General features: G+C 36.5%; 1 protein-coding gene across 2 annotated transcripts in view; it reads left to right on the top strand.

Annotated features, from left to right (window-relative positions):
• Nucleotides 1–26,337, top strand: part of HTRA1 (HtrA serine peptidase 1) — a 44,490-nt gene that overhangs the window by 15,931 nt on the left and 2,222 nt on the right. The window contains exons 2-8 of one of the 2 annotated variants that reach the window (XR_011559182.1): nucleotides 5,485–5,584; nucleotides 6,006–6,210; nucleotides 19,913–20,107; nucleotides 21,100–21,132; nucleotides 21,519–22,069; nucleotides 22,343–23,645; nucleotides 25,182–25,277. Coding sequence is in view for 1 of the 2 variants with exons in the window: in XM_070752557.1 (XP_070608658.1) it covers nucleotides 5,485–5,584; nucleotides 6,006–6,210; nucleotides 19,913–20,107; nucleotides 21,100–21,132; nucleotides 21,519–21,633; nucleotides 23,588–23,645; nucleotides 25,182–25,277 (802 nt within the window). In the remaining variant the exon portion in view is untranslated. The remainder of the gene's footprint in view (nucleotides 1–5,484; nucleotides 5,585–6,005; nucleotides 6,211–19,912; nucleotides 20,108–21,099; nucleotides 21,133–21,518; nucleotides 22,070–22,342; nucleotides 23,646–25,181; nucleotides 25,278–26,337) is intronic. The other variant, XM_070752557.1, reaches the window with a different exon arrangement.

Raw genomic sequence — 26,337 nt, 5'->3', positions numbered from 1 at the left:
ATTTCTCACTAAAGCAGTTCATGTCTGTATAATCATGTAGATAGTTGGCTGATTCATACATTATGGATGTGGTTGCAATTTAGCAAGGAGATAGTTTTCTGTTTAAAACCAAGCTATTCCCGTATGAGAATTTATGGAACCAACATTATGACTTCATCGTCTATTTTGTAAAAATTAAATATTTAATGAACTAGTCTAGCCAGAAACGAATGTAGAAGCTCTGAATTTCTGATTCAGATTCTGACACTATCTCATCCATTAAAATTCCTTAAGTGGAATTGTAGAATAGGAAGAAAAGTGTGCATATTTTCGTATGATGTGAAATAAGTCATAAGAGAAGATCAGATGGGTAAGAAATACTGAAGTGAAAAGATAACATCAGAATAATTAAAAAAATAATTTAAAAAGAACACTTAGGGCATTGCAGTAAGAAATTGTGTATTGTATTTTTTTAAAAGTGAGAAAAATTAATTGATTTTAATAATGGTGGTTCAGGAATACCTCCTTTAAGCAAAATTTATTTCCTCGGAAGTTATCTTTCCAATAGAATCAAATTAATTCATAAATTCTATTTGTATGTTACATTCAATAGAGCTATAAATCTTATCTTTAAAGTTATTGGGTTAATAACTTTGTGAGACCAAATTATTCATGTCCTATTATAAAGCTTTCTCTTTAGTTGTAAGAGCTAGAATCCAGAAAAATATACAATTTTGTGAAATACATAAGTAGATACAGAAATTTTTATACATAAGTAGATAAAGAAATTTTTATACATAAGTAGATACAGAAATTTTAAAAACCCGACATCTAAAGTGAGGGAGTAATGAGTAATTTAATTCTGCTTACATTAATTATCGTGATTTATGTTCTACAACAAAGAATAGGTGGCATTTCTAAATGTCATAATGTGGTCTAGAACAGAGATTTTACTCTGACAATCTAGACAAGGAGTGTCAAACTCACGTCGTCATGGCGGCGTCACGTGACACATCAGGATTCCCCCCCCCTTTGCTAAACCAGGTGTGGGCGTAGACATGGCGAACATGTGACATATCCGGCCTGCGGGCCAGGAGTCTGACAGCCCTGATCTAGACCAATCACAGCCTGAGTATGGTTGAACTGAACTGAAGGACTACATAATTATATAAAATATAAAAATAGCAAGTAATTCAACCCATTAGATTTCAAAAGAGGGAACTTGTCTAAAATAAGGGAATTGGCAAAAAGGAAGTTGCATGAGAAAGTAAGAGAGTAATATCTCTCTGGAATACTTGAGAGTTATTCAAAACCACAAAAAGGGAAGCTAAGTTATAATGTACAGTATACCACAAATCAGGGAAGTTCCCTGCTCACCAACACAGTTAATAAACAGAAAACAAAAATGCTATTTAAATAAGGAAAACAAAAGAGAAACACAGAAAGACCCAGAGATAAAATAGCAACAATAGAAACAACTTTTCAAGCAATTGTAACACATGCTGCAACTAATCTCCAGAAGGTTGCTGAGTCATTTGCTCTTGCTACCATTATCAGTTGCTGCTTCTTAGTCAGCCTTTCTCTTTTCTGCTGTTTGTAGGACCATTTCTCTTCCCCCCACACATAAGTAATCCTAGGCAAAAGATTTTTCCTGTTTACGTAAGAGGTTTTCTCGGTATATATATATCAGTTGAAGTCTCTCCAGCGTCCTTGTATTTGTTATAAAATAGTGTTTAGATTGAATGCAATTAAATGATTGCTCATTTTTGTTATTGGAAACTATTAAATGCTGACACATTTAGGCTAAATTGTCATAGTTCATAGTTCATGATACTACTTTTCATTTTATTTGTGGAAGAAATCTGTAACAATTATTTGGAACTCAAGACACTGGCAATTAACATTTGTATAAGAAGCCCAAAATATATCTGTATCTAATATAAACCTAAATAAGGAAATGGCAAATAGGAAATCTGTTTAAAACTAGGGTCATGTGATTGCTATCTGCACAGTTCACAGTAGTAAATATTTACTTTTTTACAAAGCTGAATCTACTAATTGAACATAACTGATTATTCTTGATTTGTACTTGTATTTCAGTATCACACTCACCCACCCACCCACACCTGCTAGTTTAACACACACACACACACACACACACACACACACACACACACACACACACCTGCTAGTTTAAATACCAGTATATGTATCCCTTATATATCATTGGACTTAAAGCTTTAATATCCCAAGACAAGTAAACAATCTGCTTCTAAAACATCAATAGTAAATTTTGATTTACTAATAGTCTATCTTTTTTTCTGTTACCAATAATCTCTAATTTTTCCCTCTTATGTTTTTCAGCTTGCAAACTTATGTGTGATGAAACTAAGAAGTTGATTTTAGGTAGAATTAATCTGAATGCATGAGAGGATTGGCTCCTTATCTTTTGTATCAAATCAAAACCACACTGCTCTCTTCAATTATCGTATGGAGGAATCTTGATTAATCAAAACAGTTCTGACAAAAAAAATGGGTGGAAAAAATAAATTACATTATTTTATAAGAAATTGAGAAACAGTTCAGAATATCAGGTATCTTCTTGAGAGGGTCTTCAATTATGGCTTTACATTTTTGAAATTGCTCTGAAAATCTATGAAGAGGGATGTTATGTCTATCAAACTGATGTCCATGATGTGAGGAAGAGGTAGAGAAGGTACTTGAAGCATGATTCTAGTGGTTCTAATGGAATGCTGCCACCTGGAGTAGATGACTTGGAGGTTCTTCAGTATTATACTTAGACTAGAGCATGAGTGTTCAACCTTGGAACTTTAAGACTTGTGGACTTCAACTCCAAAATTACCTAGCCAGCAGAAGGAAGTCTACAAGTGTTAAAGTTACCAAGGTTGGACACTTTTGCAGTAGAATGTTTGTGGCAGTTAAACACAGGGCAAGTGCTTACTTAGATTTTGATAAGATTTTGATTTTTTTTTTTTAAAAAAGATTTTGATAAGACTGTTCTTTGCTATCTCTTCAGCAGCGGCAGACATTGTGCTACAGGTAGTCCTTGACATATGACCATAGTTGAGCCCAAAATATGAAGTGCATACCACAAACCCTTAAGAGACACTATGGAAAAATATTTAACAGGGATTAAAATAAAGGAGGCGAGAGATGGAGATAATGAGACAAACATAAATCTCCTGAAAACTAAGATGAGGAAATATCACTGTGACTATGGTGGGAGACTAGGAAAGACCAGTATCTTTACTATGTCTAAAAATGTTGGCAGTAGACAGCATGAAGCCAAATAAATTAATACATGACTTAAACACATTATACCCCAATCATGCTGATAAGCCGTTTGGGTTTTTTCAGCGAAAACATGCTGAATATTGCAAACAATTGTCCTGGCGGAGAGTTGGGTGCGCGAAACATTTACTTCTTCCGGGGGGGAGGGGAATAACAGAAAATAATTGAGAAACGCTGCTCTATATGCTGCAAGGAACATTGCCTTTGTAGAAGTTGATAAGTTTCCTTTTTCCTTGGCTGCTTTTGGATGTTGACATTTTTGTTAATTATCTTATATAGCAGCTGTGACTGAACTTTTATGCCTAGATACCTGTCCTTTGCAATATTATGAAAATAAAAATGAAAAGGATCTGATTACCGACATTACTTGAATGCTTACACAGAACATCACCAACATTAATACCATCAAAGAGATGTTAGGGTTTTTTTCAAGGACTAAGAGGGTTCTTACAGGTGCCAGTCTGTTTCTGAATGTCTTCAGGTTTCCTGTAGTCTCAACATGCAGAGTCTATTGAGAAAGTAAGAAAATACAATAAGCAATTTGAGCAGCAGAAGAAACAGTTACTACCTCTTGTATCTGCACCAATGAGACATATTGTTTATCTCCCAATTTCGCTCAAGGCATAGAGTGGACAGAAATGTAATCACAGATGTCTTGTAAAGAAAGCCAATTTGTGGATTCATATAGGATTGCTCAACATTTCAAATTCAGAACAGATCAGATTGTCTCTTTTTAATCTTACTGGAAGTATTTCAAGTTCAAAATGCTTCCAGTAAAATGGAAATAGTGCCAGGGTGCTTCCAGTGAAGGTAATTTCAAGTTAAAAGTATCTACTTTGCACTCAAAATGTTTGAATTTAAGTAGTTTGCATATTCCTACAAACTATGCTCAATGTTCAGGAGGAATATAATATATTTTAATGTTATTCTAATAAGAAGCTGCTGTAAACTAAGATGACTTTGCTGCATATTACACTAAGTAGCAAAGTCCAGAAAAATAGCCCACATACTACTATTATTACTGGGTAGAAGATGAGGATGATGCATGGAGAAGCACTTAATTCAGACTTACAAATACAGTTGAGACCACAATTTCTGTTGTTAAACAAGGTGGTTGTTAAATGAGTTGTGCCAATTTTACAACCTTTTTTGATATGAATCATTGCAGTTGTTTAAGTGAATCATGAAGCCATTAAGCTAATCCATCTTTCCCATTGACTTTGCTTGTCAGAAGCTCACTAAAAAGGTCGCAAATGGTGATTACATGACCTCAGAATACTGTACCACAACTGTCATAAATATGTGATGGTTGCCAAGTATTTAAATTTTAATCATGTGACTATGGGGATACTGGGACATTCATAAGTGTGAGGACAATTTGTAAGTCGCTTTTTTTCAGCGCCATTATAACCTCAATCCTTGCTAATGAATGGTTGTAAGTCAAAGGCTACCTGTGTAGCCAAACTTTAAAGTACATTTTCAAAACTAGTGATATTTAGGGTATATCAAGAGTTAACTTACAAAGCAAAATACTTTTCCTTAATGTGAAATTTCTCTCTTTATCATAAATCTCATATTTGGTAGTTTGTTTGGGCAAGTATGTTTTGAACAGAAATCGGAACTATCTTGTCTGCTATACAATGTTCCCTCACTTTTCGCAGGGGATAAGTTCTGAGACTGCCCGCGAAATTTCTGCAAAGTAGAGATGCGGAAGTAAATACACTATTTTGGCTATGAACAGTATCACAAGCCTTCCCTTAACACTTTAAACCCCTAAATTGCAATTTTCCATTCCCTTAGCAACCATTCAGATTATTACTCACCATATTTATTTATTAAAGTTTATTAAAAAAAATATTTATTAAAGGCAGATGAAAGTTTGGCGATGACATATGACCATGGTATAGGGAAAAAACCCGCAAAGTATTTTTTAATTAATATTTTTGAAAAACCGTGGTATAGATTTTCCGCGAAGTTCGAACCTGCGAAAATCGAGGGAACACTGTATTGTACTTTTTGTCATGAATGCAACTACAATTTTTTAAAAATAATCTTCATACCTCTTCTAAATGGCTTCATAGAAATTAAAAAAATTCCTCCCTTTATTAAGGGCAATTAGTAATTTTGTGTGCCTTTCTTTAGATCATGATGATACTTTATGAAAAGTGTTTTTCTGTCTTTCTGTCTCTCTAGGTCAGGAAGATCCCACCAGTTTGCGGTATAAATACAATTTTATTGCAGATGTGGTGGAGAAGATAGCACCCTCTGTAGTTCATATAGAATTGTTTCGCAGGTAAGCAACATGCTCAAACTACATTGGTGGTCCTGCTAATTATATGGATTTTGAAGATAACATTATTTTGAATTAAGAGTTTATGATGCTGTTAAATACTGTTCACCTTTTGTAAAAATGTACTGATTTGTACCTATGGATATTCTCAGTCATTCAGGTCATGGTTGTCTCAAAGGTGCTTTTGAACTGAAGTACTGAAGAAGCTTCTTGGATGAGAAGCAAAATGTTTTCAAGGGAAAACCAAGTCTAGTTTTCTTTTGAAAAAGCACCTTTGGAACATAGTGATCTGTATATTTTGAAGATGCTGAATATATAAATAATGACAGAAATTGGCAGAATAATATACAAATATCAAAGATTCATGTGGATGTTGTCATCTTCAGAAATTAATTTGCTTTTTGATATTGGCGTTGTCTTTTAGATTGCCATTTACAAAAAGGGAAGTTCCTGCGGCCAGTGGCTCAGGATTCATTGTTTCTGAAGATGGACTGATTGTCACAAATGCTCATGTGGTAACCAATAAGAACAGAGTGAAAGTGGAACTGAAGAATGGTGTGACGTATGACGCTAAAATTAAAGATATTGATGAGAAAGCTGATATTGCACTAATAAAAATAGATACTCAGGTGAGTTTATGTTAAGCAAAATATTTCAGGTGCATCTATTATCTGAGGAATAGCCACATATTCTTGTTATACTAAAAAAGCAGTTACTTTCCTTTGTATCTGTAATCATATCCTCTTATTGAAAACCAGGAAATATGCAAATAAATTCAGGAACCAAATTTTTAGGACCTTCTTATCCATTTTTCCCATCTAGAACAAGAATGGTTTAAGATAGAGGCCCCCAATCTTTTGGGCACCAGGGACAAGTTCCATGGAGAGAGGTTTTTTCATGGACTGGAGGGGGCATAGTTTTGGTGCTGTCTGTATCCCACACGTGGTGCTTTCCTTGTTAGTACAGCCTGGTGCTGTTCTATGGATCAGACATTGGTTTAAGGAGTTAGAAAGACATGAAATTACTATCCTGGCCATAATCCAGTCTTCCAATTGACATATTGACTAAAATGCAAATAATAAGTGTGCTAAAATATTTAAGAAAAAAATCTCCTATCCCAGATATATTGTATTTTACAAACAAAGTAATTATTACACATCTGATGAACTAAGATGTTATTGTACATATTTACAATGGACCATGGACAAGAAAGAAACACAGACAGTAATTTTCATGGTTATGTATTCCTTATGTTGGATTTGAATATATTTTTTTCAGAATGTTTTTCAGTCAATATGTCAAATGGACTTTTGCTAGACCAGGAGATTATTTCTCTGAAATCAAGGCAAGCAAAACCGTGCATTGTGGCTTATTAATGTGAGGTCATCTAAAATATAAAATATACTTTCTAGCCCTACAGTAATTGTCCCTTTTGTTTTTCTTTGATGCAAGAGTCTAGCAGGAGTACAGACTTTTCTTATACAAATACTTCCTAAATCTACAATTCAACCTTGAGAAGCAGAATGCATAATTAAATACATACAGTGATCTCTCGGTTAGCGCGGGGGTTACGTTCCAAGACCTCCCGCGCTAACCGATTTCCGCGTTATATTGGATGCGGAAGTAAAAACCACCATCTGCGCATGTGCGCCATTTTTTTCATGGCCGCACATGCGCAGATGGTGGAGTTTGCGTGTGGGCGGCGGGGAAGACCAAGGGAAGATTCCTTCAGCCGCCCAACAGCTGATCTGCTCCGCAGCGCGGAAGCAGCGAGGAGCCGAAGATGGGGTAAAGGCAAAGGGGAAACCCCATCTTCGGCTCCTCGCTGCTGCCGCGCTGCGGAGCGGATCAGGTGTTGGGCGGCTGAAGGAACCTTCCCTTGGTCTTCCCGCCAGATCACTTGCCGCTTGCCGCTTGCCAGTCCACGCCCCCCTGGATGAGCGGCCCCGCATGGCCCCAGCGCCGGACTCCGTTGCCGAACGCCGAAACCGGAAGGGGCGAGGTGGGGGAGAACGGGAGGCTCAGCATTCCGTCAGTCGCAGCGCTGGCTGTCAACTTTTCTTTTTAGCACTGGGGAGGCAAGTCAGCTCCTGCCCAGTTTTAAAAAGAAAAGTTGACAGCCAGCGATTGTTCCGCTGCCGCCAGCATGGCCTGGCTGGCAGCGGAAGATGTAACGGAGCCCACGGGGGATTCGCCTTCCTCCCACCCGCAGCCGAGACTGATCGTGGGCTCCTTCGCAACCTCGGAGAGCTTCCAGGGCATGAAAGCTCACGAAAACCAGGAAGCTCTCCGAGGTTGCGAAGGAGCCCACGATCAGTCGGCTGCCGGCGGGAGGAAAGCGAATGCCACGGGGCTGGGCTCGGCTCCCCCCTCGGCTCCCCCCCTTACCAGCCCCGCCGCGGAAGGCTCCATTCTGTTCCCTGCCAGCCCGATTGAGCGGCCGGCGGTCTCCATTCAGGGAACAGACGTCCACCCCCTCCTCGGAGTCCCCGGCACCCAGCGTCCCCACGCCGCCTCCACCTCCCGGTAATGCGCCCGACCTCTGCCTCTCTCTTTCTCTCTCATATACCACGCCGGCAACAGGGAGAGAAAGAGAGAGAGAACTAGCGTGGACTTATTTTTTATTTTTTAATATTTTATTTTTTTAATTAATATTTTTTGAAAAACCGCGTTGCAGCGTTTCGCGCTAATCGAGAACGCGCAAATCGAGGGATCACTGTATATAACTTACTTGCTTTGAAGAACATATTCTGGCACATGTTTAAAGTTGCCTGAAGTGAAACATTTGATTTTCTTATAAATCATTCTGGTTTTCACGTGACTTGTCATTAAATTCATGAGCTGCAGTTATTAAATTCATGCAATTTCAAAGTTTTTTTAATGCATTGCTGGTATGCATGTGTTTGGTATATTTGAAAAAATGATTTTATTTCCACATTACTACATTGTTCAGGAAATGGAATACACAGGTACACAAATATTTATTCCAGAATTTCAGATCTTGAAGGGATATTCAGCAAGTATTAAACAGCTTGATTATTATTATATAAGCTGAATGACATTTTAGATACATGGTATAAACCTACTGGACATATATGCAGAAGTATTTTCATTGGAATGTATTGTACATAGATTGAAATAGAAATTCAGAGAATTGCATAATTAATAACTTTATAATATTCATTATTGTATGCCCATTCAAAAGGAAACAAACTTATCACCACTGTCCCAAAATAAGCAGAATAATTACCATAGCTTTAATATCTATTTTACTAGTTTGGACACAAATTCAATGGATTTTCCTAGGTCATTTCAATTTTGCTTCAGTTGTTTAGAGTATAAAAAAGTGGCCTAGGCACTACTCTAAACAGGTATATTTGTGTAGTCATTTGTATTTGATTTGCATTTTCCAGAGGGCATAGAGCAGGGAGTCATGAAAAGGAATCTATTGGAATGATTCATGAGAATCAATTACAGTCTAAGAATAGACAATGTCAGAGAAATGTTAATTGTCTTCGTGACCACTTGAAAAATTTAATCAGTTAATCTATTATCTTCTGTATTTGTTGCACAAATAATGTTCCCAAGATTGGCAGAGGGGTATCAAAACATCCTGAAGTACTGACTTCAGCCTGGAAATCTAGGTCCTCTTGAATCAGCATTTTGGGAATCCTCCACGTAAAATGAGAAATAATTTCTATGGATTCAAACAATTGCGAATTTCGAAAGGAACGTGATGAAGGGGACCCAGATTTTACAGCCATTGTTGGTTGGCTCAACAGGTGGAAGAAACGTTATTGAATCCGTCAGTTATGTGTTTTGGAGAGAAACTGAAAGCCTGATGGATAATATTAAATTGTGATGAGTCCGGCCTCAGTTATAAACTGTTACCCAGTTATGCAGCCAGAACTGAAGCAGCAGCCCCAGGCTATAAGTGTAGTAAAGAAAGGCTGACAATTTTAGCATGCAGCAATGCTTACGCAATCCTAAAAATGAACCTCACAGTGATTGGGAAGTCCAAAAATACAAGAGCCTTTAAAACAATTTCAAAAAACACTCTGTGAAGTACTACTACAATCAAAAAAGTGCGTGGATGACCAGAAATTTTTTTAAAGACTAGTTTTTTAAGGAATTCGTTCCTTTCACAGATAAATTTTTGAAAGACAATGACCTCCCCAGAAAAGCAGTTTTGTTGCTAGACAACACCCCAACACACCTGATGCAGAGGAGCTTCAAGATGGGAACATAAGGGCTATTTTTCTGCCACATAATGTCACCGCCATATACCAAACAATGGATAAGGGCGTTTTGGAAATGCTAAAAAAACCCTATCACAATAAGCTATTGTCGACCCTGATAGAAGAAATTGAAGAAGGGCAAGACATGATTGAAAGAGTGAAACACATCAATGTAAAGGATGTTGCTTATTGGATTGCAAGGGCGTTAGGACTCCAACAATTGTCAGATCATGGAATAAGTTGCTAGCAAAAATGAAGAAGAAGATAAAATTATGGAAAGCACAGATGAAGATGAAGAAAGCATTCTGCTCTTAGTACACCGTATCCCTAGGTGTGAGGATGTGTCATTGCAAGAGATTGACAGCTAGATGAATGAAGATGATCAATATGAAATTACTGATGAAGAAATTGTCGTTCTTGTCAATAGCAATGACGACAAAATAGAAATTGATGAGCAAGCATCATCTGTTGAACCTCTCATAATCTCACATGGCGATGGGGTTAGGGCTCTAGAAATCGCAATGAAGTATTGAGCAACAAGAAGAAGCTACGGGGGTCAACATTATACTGCAAAGATGGTGAGACTTGACTGCGAAGAAATGGCAATCGGCGGAAAAGTAGAAAAGGATCAATGATTTCTTTAAATTCTGAGAGGACTGAACTGTTTATATATTACAATGTTGTTACTGTAATATTATTGAAATAAAACTTCAATACGTTTCAATCCATAGTGATTCATAGTGATTTCAAGCAGTGTTCTCTCTAATTTTTTTGGGGGGGGGGGTGGAAAAGTATAGTATCTGAGCGGCAGTCGCTTCGGGACTGGGCGGCACAGAAATAATAAATAAATAGATAAATAAATAAATAAATAAGTGAGCTCACAATAGGGCAACTCTATCAATATCAAAATGCCACTTAAATAGTTGAGCTAGTTTCAAACTAGATTTTGATTTTCTTTCTCTTCCTTACTCCCATTCTTTTTCTTTCTCTTTTCCTTCCTCTCTTTTTTCTATCTGTTTTTCTCCCTCTCTCTCTCCTTCCCTCTCACTCTTTCCCTCTCGGCTTCTGGGCAGGTTTGGAAAACTCTGAGTTGATGATGATTTTTAAGTGAGCGATTGCTCACTGCTCAGCTTAGAGGAAACTATGATTTCAAGGCTTTTCTTAGACCATCCAGATTACCTGTCAGATGTTTAATCATGAGCCGAGGAAAAAGCAAACAATGTTTATTGAAGCAACAATTCTAAACAAGAACAGGAGACGCCGCACAGCGGCACATATAAAATGCCTCACTAATGACCAATTACTTAAGTTATTATGACCTCTGCCTGTACACGTTCCGGTAATAGCCTTAATACATTACAGCCCTTCCCCTTTTAGCTGGCACATAAAAAATCTTCTAAATGTGCCGGCCACTTCTGAGTTCCCCTCAAATGGCGCGGAGACGGTGGATCAACCACCTCAGGATCCACTTCTACTGGTGTTGATCGAAGGGGCAACTCCTCAGTCCCAACAGCTTGGCCATCACGTCCATCAGGGGTAGATAAATAAAAATTCTCCATATCATCATCAGATATCTCCACGTTTGGACAACGCCAGGACAATTATCTTCTGCTCCAGTCTGGGGGACCCTTTTACGCAATTGGTCGACATGGGAGGGAAGTGTTTTTAATAGGAAAGTGAACACAAGAACAAGGGGACACAATCTGAAGTTAGTTGGGGGAAAGATCAAAAGCAACATGAGAAAATATTATTTTACTGAAAGAGTAGTAGATCCTTGGAACAAACTTCCAGCAGACGTGGTAGATAAATCCACAGTAACTGAATTTAAACATGCCTGGGATAAACATATATTCATCCTAAGATAAAATACAGAAAATAGTATAAGGGCAGACTAGATGGACCATGAAGTCTTTTTCTGCCGTCAGACTTCTATGTTTCTATGTTTCTATGGTGATGCCATTGATGACTATCCTCAAGAATTACCATATAAGACCCGACATTTCAGCCATCTGACTATTAGCCTGCCTGTTCATGTCGGATAATCGAGACTACTGTATAGTGTATTTTCTACCAACCAAACTTCCCTTTTATAAAAAAGTGATGGTTATTATAGCATTGGCAGCAACTATTCACATTCATTTTCTTATCTGGGGCCTTGAGGCATTCTTGTGAATAAAAGTGGCAAGCTGGGAGGGTGGGAATTCACCCCACTCCGCTATGGCCACATATTTGTTATACCATGTGAGCACTTTAGCAAAGCCTTGATCTTCACCAACATCATTCAGATGATAGGAACTCTCTGCAGACATTTGCATATCTGGTATGAAGGTTTCCATGGGGGGAAAGTCTCACATGCACAACTGTACATATCAGGGTACAGACAGAAAACTGATGAAACTTGACTAGAAAGCTCACATGGACAGTGAACATTCTGCTTTCAGTAATGCCTGAATGAAATTACAGTGAAAACTTTTTCTGGCTATGCAGATATCATGGGACAATAGATATTGTGAGCCCGAGTTTTGGCAAAGATGAACAGAGGAAATAAGTTGATAGACACATACAGTAGCTGAGTTCAGCAATTTCCTTTTAAGCATTGTTTCCTGAAATATCTCAAGCATTGTTTCTGGAAATAATGTGCTGCAGGAAATATAGTCACATTATAAGCTGAATTTATATTTTAAAGGGCATGTTTTTTCACGTTTTAATAGAAATGTTAGAAAAAGTAAATATGATTGAATAGTTAAATGAAGATTTCTACATGTTAAAAAGGAGTTGCTTACTGTTTTGTATTGTTTAATTTTTTTGAAGTTAGTACTCTTCTTTTTAGTGAATTAAAATTATGTGCAATAGCAATTTAACAGGCTGTATGATTGAAACATTGTCTTTTTATAATTTTCCATAACCGGAATAGTATGTTCATTTAACTTCTTTTTCTGCAGCATATTTTCCACCATCCTTCAGATATCTGGGTCAGAACACATGAAGGTTTGCTGTAAGATTCCATGATACTAACATTTCAAAAACAGTTATGTTCTTATAATAGTTTTTTTTTAACTGGTAGCTAAGAATAGATGTTTTGCAAATAACGGAACAAAATTAACAGGGCTGCAATGGAATGAACTAGTTTATAATTATGAATTTGTTTTTCCCTTGGAAAAATCATCAGCATAAATTAGAAACATATTTGTTTGAACTTTCCATAAAGTTGTGCTATAATATACATGGAGATAGTCTGTACCATGAGTATCGGAAGAGGAAGATAAGTAATCAAATGATATCAATATGAATTTTTGTACTTGCATCACGATATCACGTATAATCATATTTATGTGAAGCTTGCTTTATGACATCACCTTTTGGAAAATGCTGAAGACACATCTTTGTCGTCAGTCTTGGGGCTGTTGAATATAAGCACTCTGCCCCAGCCATGTTATGATTGAGATAGGGATGAATGTGACTGAATGATTTTTTTTAGATTTGTTATTGATTTTACCAAGTTTAATGGATTTAATCAGTTTTAATCTTCAATTTCTACTGTTTTATCTTATGTATTTATCTTTCTGTTGTAAGCCGCCCTGAGTCTCTGGAGGACGGCCTAGAAATCAAAATAACAAATAAATGCACATTCCATCATTCTGACATTTCGGGGATGCTCATGTTCATCATACAGGATTTGAATATATGGAGAAAGACCAAGGCTCTTTAGAAAATGAAGGAAGCAGTCTGTGATCTCTACAAAGCATCACTCTTAGCAGGAATATAAGGAAGGCAGAATATATTTGTCACTGTTCACTTATTTAACAAAAAATCCTAAATGCCTCTTCATTCAACCCTAAATATCCTACTTCGTTCTAGGGGAATCCTACTCATAAAAATCAAAATATTGAGCAAAATTCTTTTTACTTTTAGCCAGATCTAAAATTCATTAAATTGCAATTGTACTTTAATGCAATTTTCATTCTTTGGAGCAAATAACAAAGCTTTTCCAAAAGAAGAGCTGCTGTTTTGGATCACTAAGATTTGTACTAAATCTCGATTCGCACATTATATGATTTTATTTTTGCGATTGCTTATTGGGGTGTCTATTGTACCATTGTTCACATAGTATTGTGTTATACTGACTCTGCTGTTACTATTTTATAGAAATAGGAGTGGAATAGTGCAAGGATAGCAGAGTGTCCCTGTCAGATTTCAAAGCATAATGAAGTTTTTCTGTTTATTCAGCAAAAATTAACTGGATAAAGAGCCATCATGAACGCAGCTCATATCCTTTGAATCTATTGTGGCTGATTAAAGGCCAAAACAAGTGGAACTGTGTAAACCTCCCACACTAAATCTACTAAGATGGGGAAAAATGTGCAGAGTAAGAAACTAAGAAATTCTCACAGTTTACCATCAACTATCTTTTTTATTATTAACTTAGCAGCTAATCGAGAGAAAACCTGAACGTTTAAACTTAGAATCTCTGTATACATCATCCAGAAATATTGCTGGACAAAACCTGGCAAGGTTTTGTCAACTATTTAACTCAGATTTAATCATAAGAATGAGTTATTTATTTGCATCTTGAAAATTCCCAGAAATGTTCAGTGTCTTAAATTGCTCTGCTGTTGGTGTTATTGCCCTGTCTTGGTTTAGTTCAGAGATGAGGAACTATGCCACCTTTATGACTTGTGGACTTCAACTCCCAAAATTCCTGAGAATTGAAGTCCACAAGCCATAAAGGGGCCATACTTCCCCAGCCCTGGTTTAGTTGAATTGATGAGGAGGGGATAATTAGAATCAAGGAAAAATGTTTTATTAACTTGATAACAGGTGGTACCACCTAGCTGGATTTAGAAGCTAAGCAAGGCCAAGACTGGTTAGTATTTGTATGGGCAACATCTAGGAATATCAGCATTGTACGCAAAATATCCCAGATCAAAGTAGTGCCAAACTATTTCTGTATTGCAGCGAAGAAAACAACATGATCTTGTTTGTAAAGTTACCAGGCATTCAATTCAATTTCAAAGAAGCTCTACTTTTCTGTCCATGTAACAGGTAGATTAAATGTTTTAATCTTGGATAGAAATTATTTTATTTGAAAAGAAATGCTTTGTGTGTGTATGTGTGAAATATTGGAAACTAAATACACAGGGAATAACTGGTTTTTAATTATGAAAAGAAGCCCAAATAAGCATTTGGCTTACATGCTCTCTTCTTAATATGAAGAATTTGGAACCATTAATTTCCTTTATTTTTTATTTGAGTATACAGTACACTAGAATTATGTAATAATTAAAGTGCAGTTATATTTATATGATTTACTGAAACATATATAAGTAGATATGATTAATTAGACTGGCTTTAAAAAGTTGACTAGTGGCAATAAACCATAGTGAATTTCACTTTCTAGGCTTCAATCATATATATGAAAAAGAAAGATTATGATTCACTGGTGGTGCAAAAAGAGGAGGAATTATATTTGTGGAGGGAAGTCTTAATTCTTCATAATGATTAATCTAATTCATTACCCAATTACAGTGATAAATGCTACCATGGTATTTATAGAGTATTGTGCATCATTAATTTGAAATCCAGTATAGTGTCAACTAATAAATTGCAGAAACCGGGAAAAAAATACTTGTTTGTTTGCAGAATCTGAATGGAAACATCCATACTAGTAATTTATGCAAGTTGGCCTTTCTCAATACATCATTCTTCAAGATGTCTTGTTAAACCTTCTATAATTCTAATGCCCACACTTCTTGCCATGTGTTTTTCAACACACATACGAGAATTAGCTTATGCAAGGCTTAATTAGCAATAGGACAGTAAGGGTCAAATGCTTTCATCAAATGTTTTCATACTTACTGGCAATCCCTCTCTTTAGTCATTTCCTGCTCAGATTTTGCTTTGAAGGAGACTTTAAGTCTTCTGATGTGTTTTAAAACTAATTAATCACTACTACCACAGTATACAAATAAAGAAAAGTAAATTTGCCTTCTGAATCTGTAGAATAACTTTATCCTTCAAAGACTGCTTTTATTAGATACATTACAAGCACCATAAGGTAAACACATGGGATGGAACTTTCTGAGGTTTGGTTATATATATTCTGGGTACTTACAATGTTTTGTAAAAATCGTTTCTGAAATGTGACTTAATTTATCTTCATAGCTGCCATGTATTAGCATCCTTAAAACAAACATGTAAAGTTTGCTTTACTGATTTCCATCGACTGTGTACACAGGGGGAAAAATAGTATATTCTATCTGGCCACCCAAACAGTAACCACAGAGCAAGAGAAACTAAACAAAATACATGAACTGAGCAAGCAGATTGAGGGGCAAAAAAGAAATGGGAGGGTAAAAGTTCACGTTTCTTTTCATTCCTGATCATTAAGTGAATGTGCAGAATAAGTACAATGGTCAGAATAAACTGGACCCAACCTTTGCTGTATCATCACCCTCTATAGCAGAGGTGTCAAAGTCTAGGCTGGAGGATGGATCCAGCCTTTGAGATGCTTAGATCTGACCCACAGGGCTGCCCTGGAAACAGTGAAGGACCGGCCCGGGGTGCCTCTGCCAACGAAAACAGAGCTCCTTTTCAGAGAGTTGCAGAAGGCCATCGCAGCGAAATCGGAGCATGCAAGGGCCCCAGGCAGGCAGCCCTCCCAAGCTCCACTTTTGCTGGCAGAGTATTTCAGGAAGCCCTCACAGCCAAAAACAAAGCTTGGGAGGCCATTTTCATTGACAGAGTGCTCAGGCTGCCATAGGCACAATATGAGTGATGTTGAGCTGGTGACATCCCTAGTTACACTCCCTTCGAGGTCAAATATAATCCTGATGCAGCCCTCAATGAAATTGAGTTCAACACACCTGCTCTATAGCAAAGGTCCTCACCCCCCCCCCCCAGGCCATAGACCAGCACTGGAAGTGGGGTGCGTAAGTGAGCAAAGCCCGTGGGATTTAGTGCACAATACCATAATCCTGGTCCATGGAAAAAACAGTCTGCATGATACTGGTTCCTGGCACTCAAAAGGTTGGGGACGCTGTTCTATAGGAAATGAGGCAGTTCTGATCTCTTAGGAGAAATCTGCTTTCATTAAGCGTAATTATTATTCTTTACTTATATATAATATATTCCTTAGGTGCCTTATTCATTCTTTGACTTTAAAGTTGATTTTTTTTTCTTTTATACATTTGGAGTCTGATCTCCAATAGAAAAGAATTAAGCACTCCCTAGAATCTGATCAATAAAATTTATTGCAGGCTTCTAAAATTTAAAGTTGGAAGTGTATTGCTTATTTTGGCATTAAGAAATAACACAGTGTTCCTGCCTTAATATGGAAAGGGCTGGCCTCCCTTGCCAAGAGAGAGACTGCTGTCCAAAGTTACTGCAGCTTCTTCTTATGCAAGTCACCGTCAGTGGATATCTTGATTGCAGTGTAGATGGGAAGATTGACTATATTCTTGGTACAAAAGGAAAGTTTTGCATATAGTGGCCTCTGAATGTTTCTTTCTATTCTGATATTATTCACCGAATATCAAAATAACCTTGAAAAAATTACATTGTTCCTTTTCTATAGACTTTAATTTTCAGTTTGCTGCAGGAATGCTTATATTTCAATTTTCTTCAAACTGGCATTGTCTTATTAGGAATATCGTAGGATCCTGGAGCACTGTTAATATTAATCATAGCCTAGGAGTGCTATGGTGTGCCTACTTCTTGTGTAAAAGTGTACCTCGTTAGCAAACCTCAAAATCGTGGGGAGCCTAGCACTGCTCCCTTTAGTGTAAATAGGAATGACATCTACGTTATATTCAATCCAGTGACTGCTGAACGAAGTTTCTCTATTCTGGCTTTCAAATATATCTTTCTTAGGCCTTTGCTTGTAGGAAAATTCAGGTGATATTCCTTAGCTTATTTGTTGTACCTGTACACTAATGGGAATTGATTACTATTGCTTCAAAACTCAAACTAGATTTTCTTTGTTCTATTTTGTATATGAGTCTGCAAGTAATATTTTCACTAGAATTAATTATGTTAAAAGTAAATTAGCCTTTCGAAACGTAAAGCAATAAGTTGTCAGTGTGTACAGCATCAGCCCTGCATGAATGATACCATGTTGGAAATGTTATTAGGTAATACCAAAACAGAGATTGAGAAAAAGAAATGAAGTTTTGCCCTAGGCAACATCTTGACTCAGCATGGTGCAGGAGGAGATTTGTCTTTGGCATGCCTAACCTTTTTTTATCCATTGTATATTGCTGGGAGGCATGTCGTTTCAAGCCATGGTTTTATAAGACTCAAATTTTAACCATATACCGTAGTTCAGTTAGGTACTGAGATGTTTATTGTCTTGAATAATAGCTAAAAATAGTTCAGAAGTTAACAAGGAATGAGGCTGGGGTGACATTCTTATTTCAGGCAGCAAAATGAGTGATCAACTGTGAGCACAACCTCACAGGGATTATCACTGATCAGCTTTATAAATATGGATTCTACTTCCTATTTTTTATTTTTCTCAGTGTCAGGATGATGGTAGTGCTAACAATTTTGGACAGTTGCACATAAATTAACAAGCTTTAACACGTGTATTAGATTTCTTTTTTTGTTCAAATTCTCTGCTTGGTAACACTTGTATACAGAGATAATGCTTAAATCACACTTCAGATAATTAATGTTGAAAAAATAATTGTAGTGCAAATAAACATGTTGGCAAATGTTCATATGGTTAATGAGTTCTCTGTCTAAAATTGCTATGTAAAAGCACTCAGATTTCTTTAAATTTTTGCCATGGTTTGATTTTTTTTCTGGGTTGAATAAGATGTATTTTAATAAAATATAGAGAAGGCTTTTTTATTTACGAGATATATTTACCATGCTGATAGACACATTGGAAATGAGCATCTCATATTATTACCTTTATTATTTGAGGGTATTTTTTAAAAAAATATATTTGTTGGAAACTTTCAGTATCCTATATATTTTGCTTCTACATATTTTACTTCTGCTGATGGAGGAAATTTTTGCAACTGATTTGGTTTTTATACCACAAAAGAAAAGGCTATCTCTTTCCGGAAAACATGTTGAATCACCCATATGAACATTTGGCTCCAAACTAGTTAGTTTGGCTCCAAAGTAACATTTCACCAATGCTGGCCTGGACTTGAAGACTCAGCACAACTGTAAATGATTATATTACTCATCAACTGTTTATTACAAATCTTATTTCTCTTCCCAGAAATAATTCAAGGATGTGTAAATGTAAATATGTATCAGGAAATGTACTACTTTCATCAGTATTTGGTCTGACCTTAATTTTGGCAAATTACCAAAATTATCTCCAACACAAAGTTTTCGTGCTGCAGAAATGATACATATTAAGTTTGGGATGTTCAAATTCTTTAAGGAAGCACAAATGCTACTTGTTTGAGACCATCATAGGACAAATGGACAGCATTGGATTTTGTTAGGTTGATAGCATATGGATGTTTATGTATTTGTTTTTCTTGCTTAATTACCCAAATAAATTCATTTTTATTATTTTCTTCCTCTTTTTCCTTAGCATATATATTGGGCAGAATCATGGGGTCAGATGAAAAATGTTGACTTATTCTCTAAGAAGGGAACTTACTCTGATGCTCAGTTTGTAGAGTTTCTCTTTCTGAAAAAAAAGATATTATTAAGCTACCATGTGTAGAATCATGTAATGCCTAACCACAACTTTTGGATCAATTCACAACTCTAGTGCCAAATACAGCACAACAATATTCAAAAGAGTTATTTTTGCATTGTTTTTGTATATCCCCCATTCACAATTCTCAGTTGTGTACTCATATTTTTTCCTAAGTTATGTATTTGTGCATATATCTCTATCTGTAATATGTTTTTGGTTCAAAGCTGCAAGAGAAAAATAAGACTTAAAAGAGACTTTTATATTGTAATTTTCCACTCCCATCCATCTGTTTTACATTCAAGAGTTTGAAGTTATTTGCTTTTTTTTGTTACCACTAGATCTAAATCAAGTGTAAACCAAGCTCTACTTCCATGTCTGTGATCTTATTGCTTTATGTTGATTTTTTTCCCCCATATCTACTTCCAGAGGAAACTTCCAGTCCTCTTTCTTGGACGTTCAGCAGAATTACGGCCTGGTGAATTTGTGGTTGCAATTGGAAGTCCATTTTCTCTCCAAAATACAGTCACTACTGGGATTGTGAGCACTACCCAGCGAGGAGGCAAAGAGCTGGGACTTAGAAACTCTGATATGGACTACATCCAAACAGATGCCATTATCAATGTAGGACACTTTTTATAAATCTCTTACATTAAAAGCATAGGAGAGGGGCGGCATACAAATCTAATAAATAAATAAATAAATTAAATAAATACTTCTATATTAAAAGCATATAGAACCACTGACTTTTCTGGGGGTTAACAGATTAGCACAGTTGGAAGGGGCCTTGCAGGTCATCTAGTCCAACCTCTGCCCAAGCAGGAGATATTACATCTGTCTCTACCTAGGATCAAACTCCAAACCTCTTGATTGTGAGCCAAGGGCTCCACCTCTGGGCCACAGAAGTGTCTTTGCTTTTCATTCTAGCCTACAGCACTATATTTTTTGTGACTTCTCATCCAATAATAACCACTTCTGACCCTGCATAGTTTCTCAAGATTTGATGAACAAGAAGAGCTTCATTTGTCCTATCGCACTATTTTGTTGGGTCTCCGGTGCCCTGTCATACCTTTTAAATCAATTATTTTATTTTCCGTTTGTTTGTTTGTTTGTTTGTTGATTGATTGATTGATTGATTGATTGATTGGATTTGTATGCCACCCCTCTCTGTGGACTCGGGGCGGCATACAAATCAAAGGTTTTGATTATTCTAATCAATAAATCTATATATTAAAGCTCAGCTCATCTTTATATTTTGGATTAGTTATTTGGCATAAAGATTTTTGCAATTATTTTACATTAATTAACTCTAGAATTATATTGTGTAGTTTTCTCATTGATAATGATCCTGGGTTTACCAACTCTCAGTTTCTTGTTTTTTACCACATAATATCTAAGGTAAATGGATATTGCCTTTAAAACAGAAGTAGAACAAGTTAATTTGTCTTGAAGGACCTTCTGTTAGATTTATTCCATTTAAGTCTGACTATTCCCTTTAAGAAAGTTTGTGAATAAGTATATGTGAACATAATTTCTGGAATGCATTAGGAAGAACATATATTTCTAAATTAATGTAAATGCAAAATTAAAAAGCATTTTCTTCCTAAATTTTACAGTACGGGAATTCTGGAGGACCTTTGGTGAACCTGGTAAGTATTTTTGTTACTTAAAACTTTGAGATTTGGGACTTTATAAACAATAATACTCCTTTTCATGTCCCCTACAAATAACATATTTTGTATTTATCTAATCACTCATTCTTGATGCTATGAGTTGTCTTTGGAATTCAGCATTCAAACTTGTACTATGTACATATTTGAATGGGCATTGATTATATAGTCCATTTTGTGACTGCAACAAGTTGACATGAAAACGTTTAAGGATGTTGTCATCCAGTTGCATTCAAATTGGAAATAAAGCTAGATGCTATATGACAAATGAATCACAGATAAGAGTACTACTTCATTTTACAGAATAGGAATTGGAGCCTTTGTTTGAAGTGTTTATACTTACTTAAGTATTCACATTACTACAGGATGGGGAAGTGATTGGTATTAATACTCTGAAGGTCACTGCTGGAATCTCCTTTGCAATACCATCAGACAAAATTAAAAAATTCCTCACTGAATCACATGACCGACAATCTAAAGGTATTGTACTATCCTATGCAATAGTAGGGAGACAAAGATAGAAGTCAATGGGCTTGAATTTTGAAAGGTAAGTTTTTTAAATTCTGCCCACTTAATAAGCCGGTATATGATTAAAAAAACCATATTCCTTATTACTGTCCTGGATTTTTATTGTACTGTTTATGAGAAATAGCATTAAGATATTATATCTTAATTGTTTATTAGATGTACCCATTAATATCGAAGGTGCTTTTCATAGCCCATCATCGCTTTAGTCAATAGACGCTGTCACATAATGCTTTTTTGGTAAAATAGAGTAGGCTACATTACCAGCTAGATTACCAAACACCAATGAAGTTCATATTTGTTTGCTTAATAGTACGTATATACCAACCATGGTTATACAATACTATTCTATACAAATTAGGTGTATTTAATGGCTTGAAAGCAAGGGTGGGTTCTGTAATAACTCTCAAAGCAAGGTTGAATCAAGCAAGGTTTATTTCGCTAACAGGACAAGGAAGTCAATTCAGTCAAGAAGTAATGGAGTATTGAGAGCTCTATACAATGACAGTTCTCCTATTTATACAATCTAGCACAGCAACAGGGCAGTTTTACAAAGATACATTTTGAGCACCAAAAGAAGGCAACCAATCAACATGCAATAAACAAATCTGAACTTTTGACTTTTACCCTGTCTGGGTAGGTCACCCAGGCAAATATCTAACAGGTTCTACTTACCTTCTCTACCTCCAACGCATTGCGTCAGAAGTGCACATTTTGTGTAACGTCAGGAAAACGGCCTTCTGCGCATGTACAGAGGGTAATTTGCCAGCTGCTTTCAAGGAGCAGCAACTGGAGGACTGGTTTGGGCGTGTGGCGAGCCATCCATCACTGCCGGTTCAACAAACAGGAGCAAACTTCCGCCACCAATTCCGGCGAACTGGTCCGAACCGGCAGCACCCCACCACTGCTTGAAAGTCAGCATACTGTTGCCTGCTCCTATCAGCTAGGGACACCTGAAGTACAGTAATAATATAATGATAATAAAATGCCTATAGGAAAAGAAATGGAATAAGTAGAAATTGGATGTAAGGAAAGATTATGTGAAATCTGCTTGGAACTGAGTGAAAGGAATTATATTACAGACTGCCGATTACATTTGAAAAATTACTAATTGTATGATTTTTGATAAAATGAAAGAGACTGAGTATAAGGAAAAATACATGTAATGATTACTACAAAAATGAGGACAAGAAAGCACTATATGTTGTATAACGTGTATAAACAGATAGTCCTTGACTTACAAACACAATTGGGACAAGAATTTCTGTTGCTAAGCAAGGTAAATTACACTCAATTTTATTATTTATTTATCTTTTTTGCCACAGTTAAGTAACTCAATGAAAATTAAGTGAATCACACAGTCTAATGAATGCAGCTTCCCCCATCGATTTTATCAGAAGCCAGTTGGGAAGATAGACATGATGTCAGGATGCTGCAGCCATCATAAATAGGTGCTGGTTGCCAAGCATCCAAGGTTTGATCACATGACCATGATGGGGATGCTGCAATAGTCATAAATACGAGGACCAGTCATAAGTCATTTTTTTTCAACTGGTCACTAAACAAATGGCTGTAACTAACTGTAAGGTGATAGCATCAAAGTGATACAGTCAATTTCCTGTAGTTAGAACAATTAATCAGTAAAAGGACTTGCCTCCAGAAATTGTGGGTGGTTCAACATTTGAGCTTTTAAAGAAGAGATTGGACAGCTATTTGTCTGAAGTAGTGTAGGGTTTTCTATTTGAAAAGGGGGTTGGACTAGAAAACGTCCAAGGTCCCTTCCAATTTTGTTTATTTGTTTATCTGTCAGATCATTGTCAAATCACAATCTGTAGTGTGTTAGAATTTTTTGCTTTGTTGTTTTAGATGAGAGGGAATAATACAATTTTTTCCCTTCTTTTTGAAACAGGAAAAGCTGTAACTAAGAAAAAATATATTGGTATTCGAATGATGTCTCTCAGCCAGGGGTAGGTTTTAAATGCAGGTTGATGGGCCTGTGGGGGAGAGCCTTCTCTGTAGCTGCCCCAATCTTATGGAACCAACCACCCCCTGTTGTACTTAGTGTTCCCACCCTTCTGTCCTTCCGAAAGGCTGTGAAGACCTGGGTTTGCCGGCAAGCCTGGGGACCCTGATTATAACATCTTATCATGTCCAATATGTAACTGATCTGTACCTAACTCTGTATGTATCTGGATTTAATTGGATAGTTCATTAGAATTTATCATGGGTTTTTACTATTCTTTACTAATTTATTGTATGTACTATTTATGCCCTGAGTCCCATTGGGATTGGGTGGCATGGAAGTCAAATTAATTAAATTAAATTAAAACTACAACACTTTTGATTGCAGGCACTCCTGAACTCAGAATCCTGATGCTTAATTCCAGGCCCATTTGTAACAACTTCTTTTTTATCCATCATCCATCCACGAGACACTATATCTGATTCATACAGATCTATCTACTGCATAAGGCAGGAGATCTGACATACATCACCATAACATTGTTTGGCCTTTTGTGAAATCTAAGGCAGTGTTTCCCAACCTTGGCAACTTGAAGATACTTGGACTTCAACTCCCAGAATTCCCCAGCCAGCATCTGCTGGCTGGGGGATTCTGGGAGTTGAAGTCCAGATATCTTCAAGTTGCCAAGGTTGGGAAACACTGATCTAAGGCACGTTTCAGGTTCTTTACCAACCTCAAGGCCAGGGCCACTGAGGGTAATGGTGACTCTGAATAAAGCATATATTACCTTGATCAATAACACTATTTCAGAGATAGTTGGGTTTGATGCTTACATGTTGGATTGGAGGAGACATGTTTGGTATCCTGTAGGCATAGTGATTGTCCTGATGTGTGGCAGGATGCCATCCCTGACTCCAGGAGCCAGTGTCTGGGAGGCATCTAAACAATTCACCACAGCCAAGTCCCCCATAGTCACCATGTTCCACTCGCTGCAGAAGAATTCAGCACTGTATTAATCATTTCATTCAGTTACTTTTATTATTGGTGATCTCCTTTTCGTCAAAATTGTTGTAACTTGTATTTCTGGATTGATTGATTTTATTATTAATGGACACAGTCCCATTGAAATTAATTTAATTTTTGAATTTTGAATTGACCTGTAGCAACTTGTCCTGTGGTGAGTTCTGGGGGATATATTTGACAAAACCCCTGATCGATGTATTTCTGGTTTATTTTTCGCTCGAGTGCAAAAATGAAACAAAATTGCTTAGTGTATGTCAGTAAGCAACTTCTAAGCAAAATATTGTTCCATATTGTGAGCAAAGTTATTTTTCTTTCATGGACAGCAATGTTTATTCCAGTAAACAAGTGAAATAATCCTGTCTCTTATTTTGTTTATACTTTAATAAATTTGTTAATATTTCAGAAGCTAAATGACTTCATTATTTCTGATGCATATAAACAGCTCTTCCTTTTGTAAATCTTTTTATTGTATCATTATGTTCTCACTGAAATAAATTCATGTGTTTTGTTTCTCTAGTAAAGCTAAAGAACTTAGGGAACGCTATGAAGATTTCCCTGATGTCAATTCTGGAGCCTATATTATTGAAGTAATTCCAGACACGCCAGCTGAGGTGTAAGTTAAAGATTTTTTTTGTGCTTATCAAGGTGCTTATCAGGGTCCTTTGATAAGCACCTTGATAAAATAAACAAACAAACAAACAAACAAACAAGGATTTAATATCAGCAGAATCTTCTGTGAGATACTTGAGAACACCTACTAGAGTCTCAGTGCTATGATTAAAAAAACTGTTGCCATTTTTTTCATTAGACATCTGATTCTGCAAACAAATAAGCTACTCTTATGATTGCAAAAAGGTTTCAATGGTAGGACTCAAAAGCAGTTGAACCCCATCTTTGGACATAGAACTTGGCTTTCTGGAGGCATTGATATAGCTCTGATGTCAGGTCACTTGTTTTACACACACACACACACTAAATTATTCCTCACCCCCAAGTGAGATAGTTATGTGGAAATATAAGGCAAGACTGATCAGAAACGGAAGCTTTGAATTTTATTACCATACTGTAATTCATTTTTGGTGCTGCCTGACTCTAGAATTATTCGGGGCAGCACCAGAGTTACAACTAATTTGTAACTTGAATAAGTCAGGACTGAAGAGTATATGTGGGTATATGGCAATCCTATGAACATTATTTTGACACATAAGACATATTACCATTCAGGTAATCTCTGTATTTATTTTTTCAAAGGCTTAATTCTTCAAAAAGAACTGTTCATTTCTTCTTTATAGTCTTCACTGCTTCAGATGTAGCTTGAAAGCATTATCACAACTTCATTAATGTTTGATGAATGTGTATTCCTTATTAAGCTAATTTTTATGGAGCTGTCATTCTTACAGCAAGGATGAAGTTTCTTCATTTTCTTCATTTCCTACTAATGATCTCCCTCAGCACTGCAAATGGTAGGCTGTCAAGGAATTAATAATTCCTGAAAAATGCTTCTTTTGAAATAAATGCTTGTGTAAGGTATTTCTCTTTGCATGAGCAAACCTTATGAAAGCTTTGTGGCTACATAAAATAGCTGTGCTCGAGGGTTGATTCATGTCTCTGCCTGTTTAGTGGTTTGTCTTTCCATAAGACATAACTGCAGTTTGTCTACAAGACAGGACAAG

The sequence above is a fragment of the Erythrolamprus reginae genome, chromosome 5 (assembly GCF_031021105.1).
Source record: "Erythrolamprus reginae isolate rEryReg1 chromosome 5, rEryReg1.hap1, whole genome shotgun sequence".
Taxonomy (NCBI): Eukaryota; Metazoa; Chordata; class Lepidosauria; order Squamata; family Dipsadidae; genus Erythrolamprus; species Erythrolamprus reginae.
Note: the sequence above shows the minus strand (reverse complement) of the source record. Positions and strands in the feature narration are given on the sequence as shown.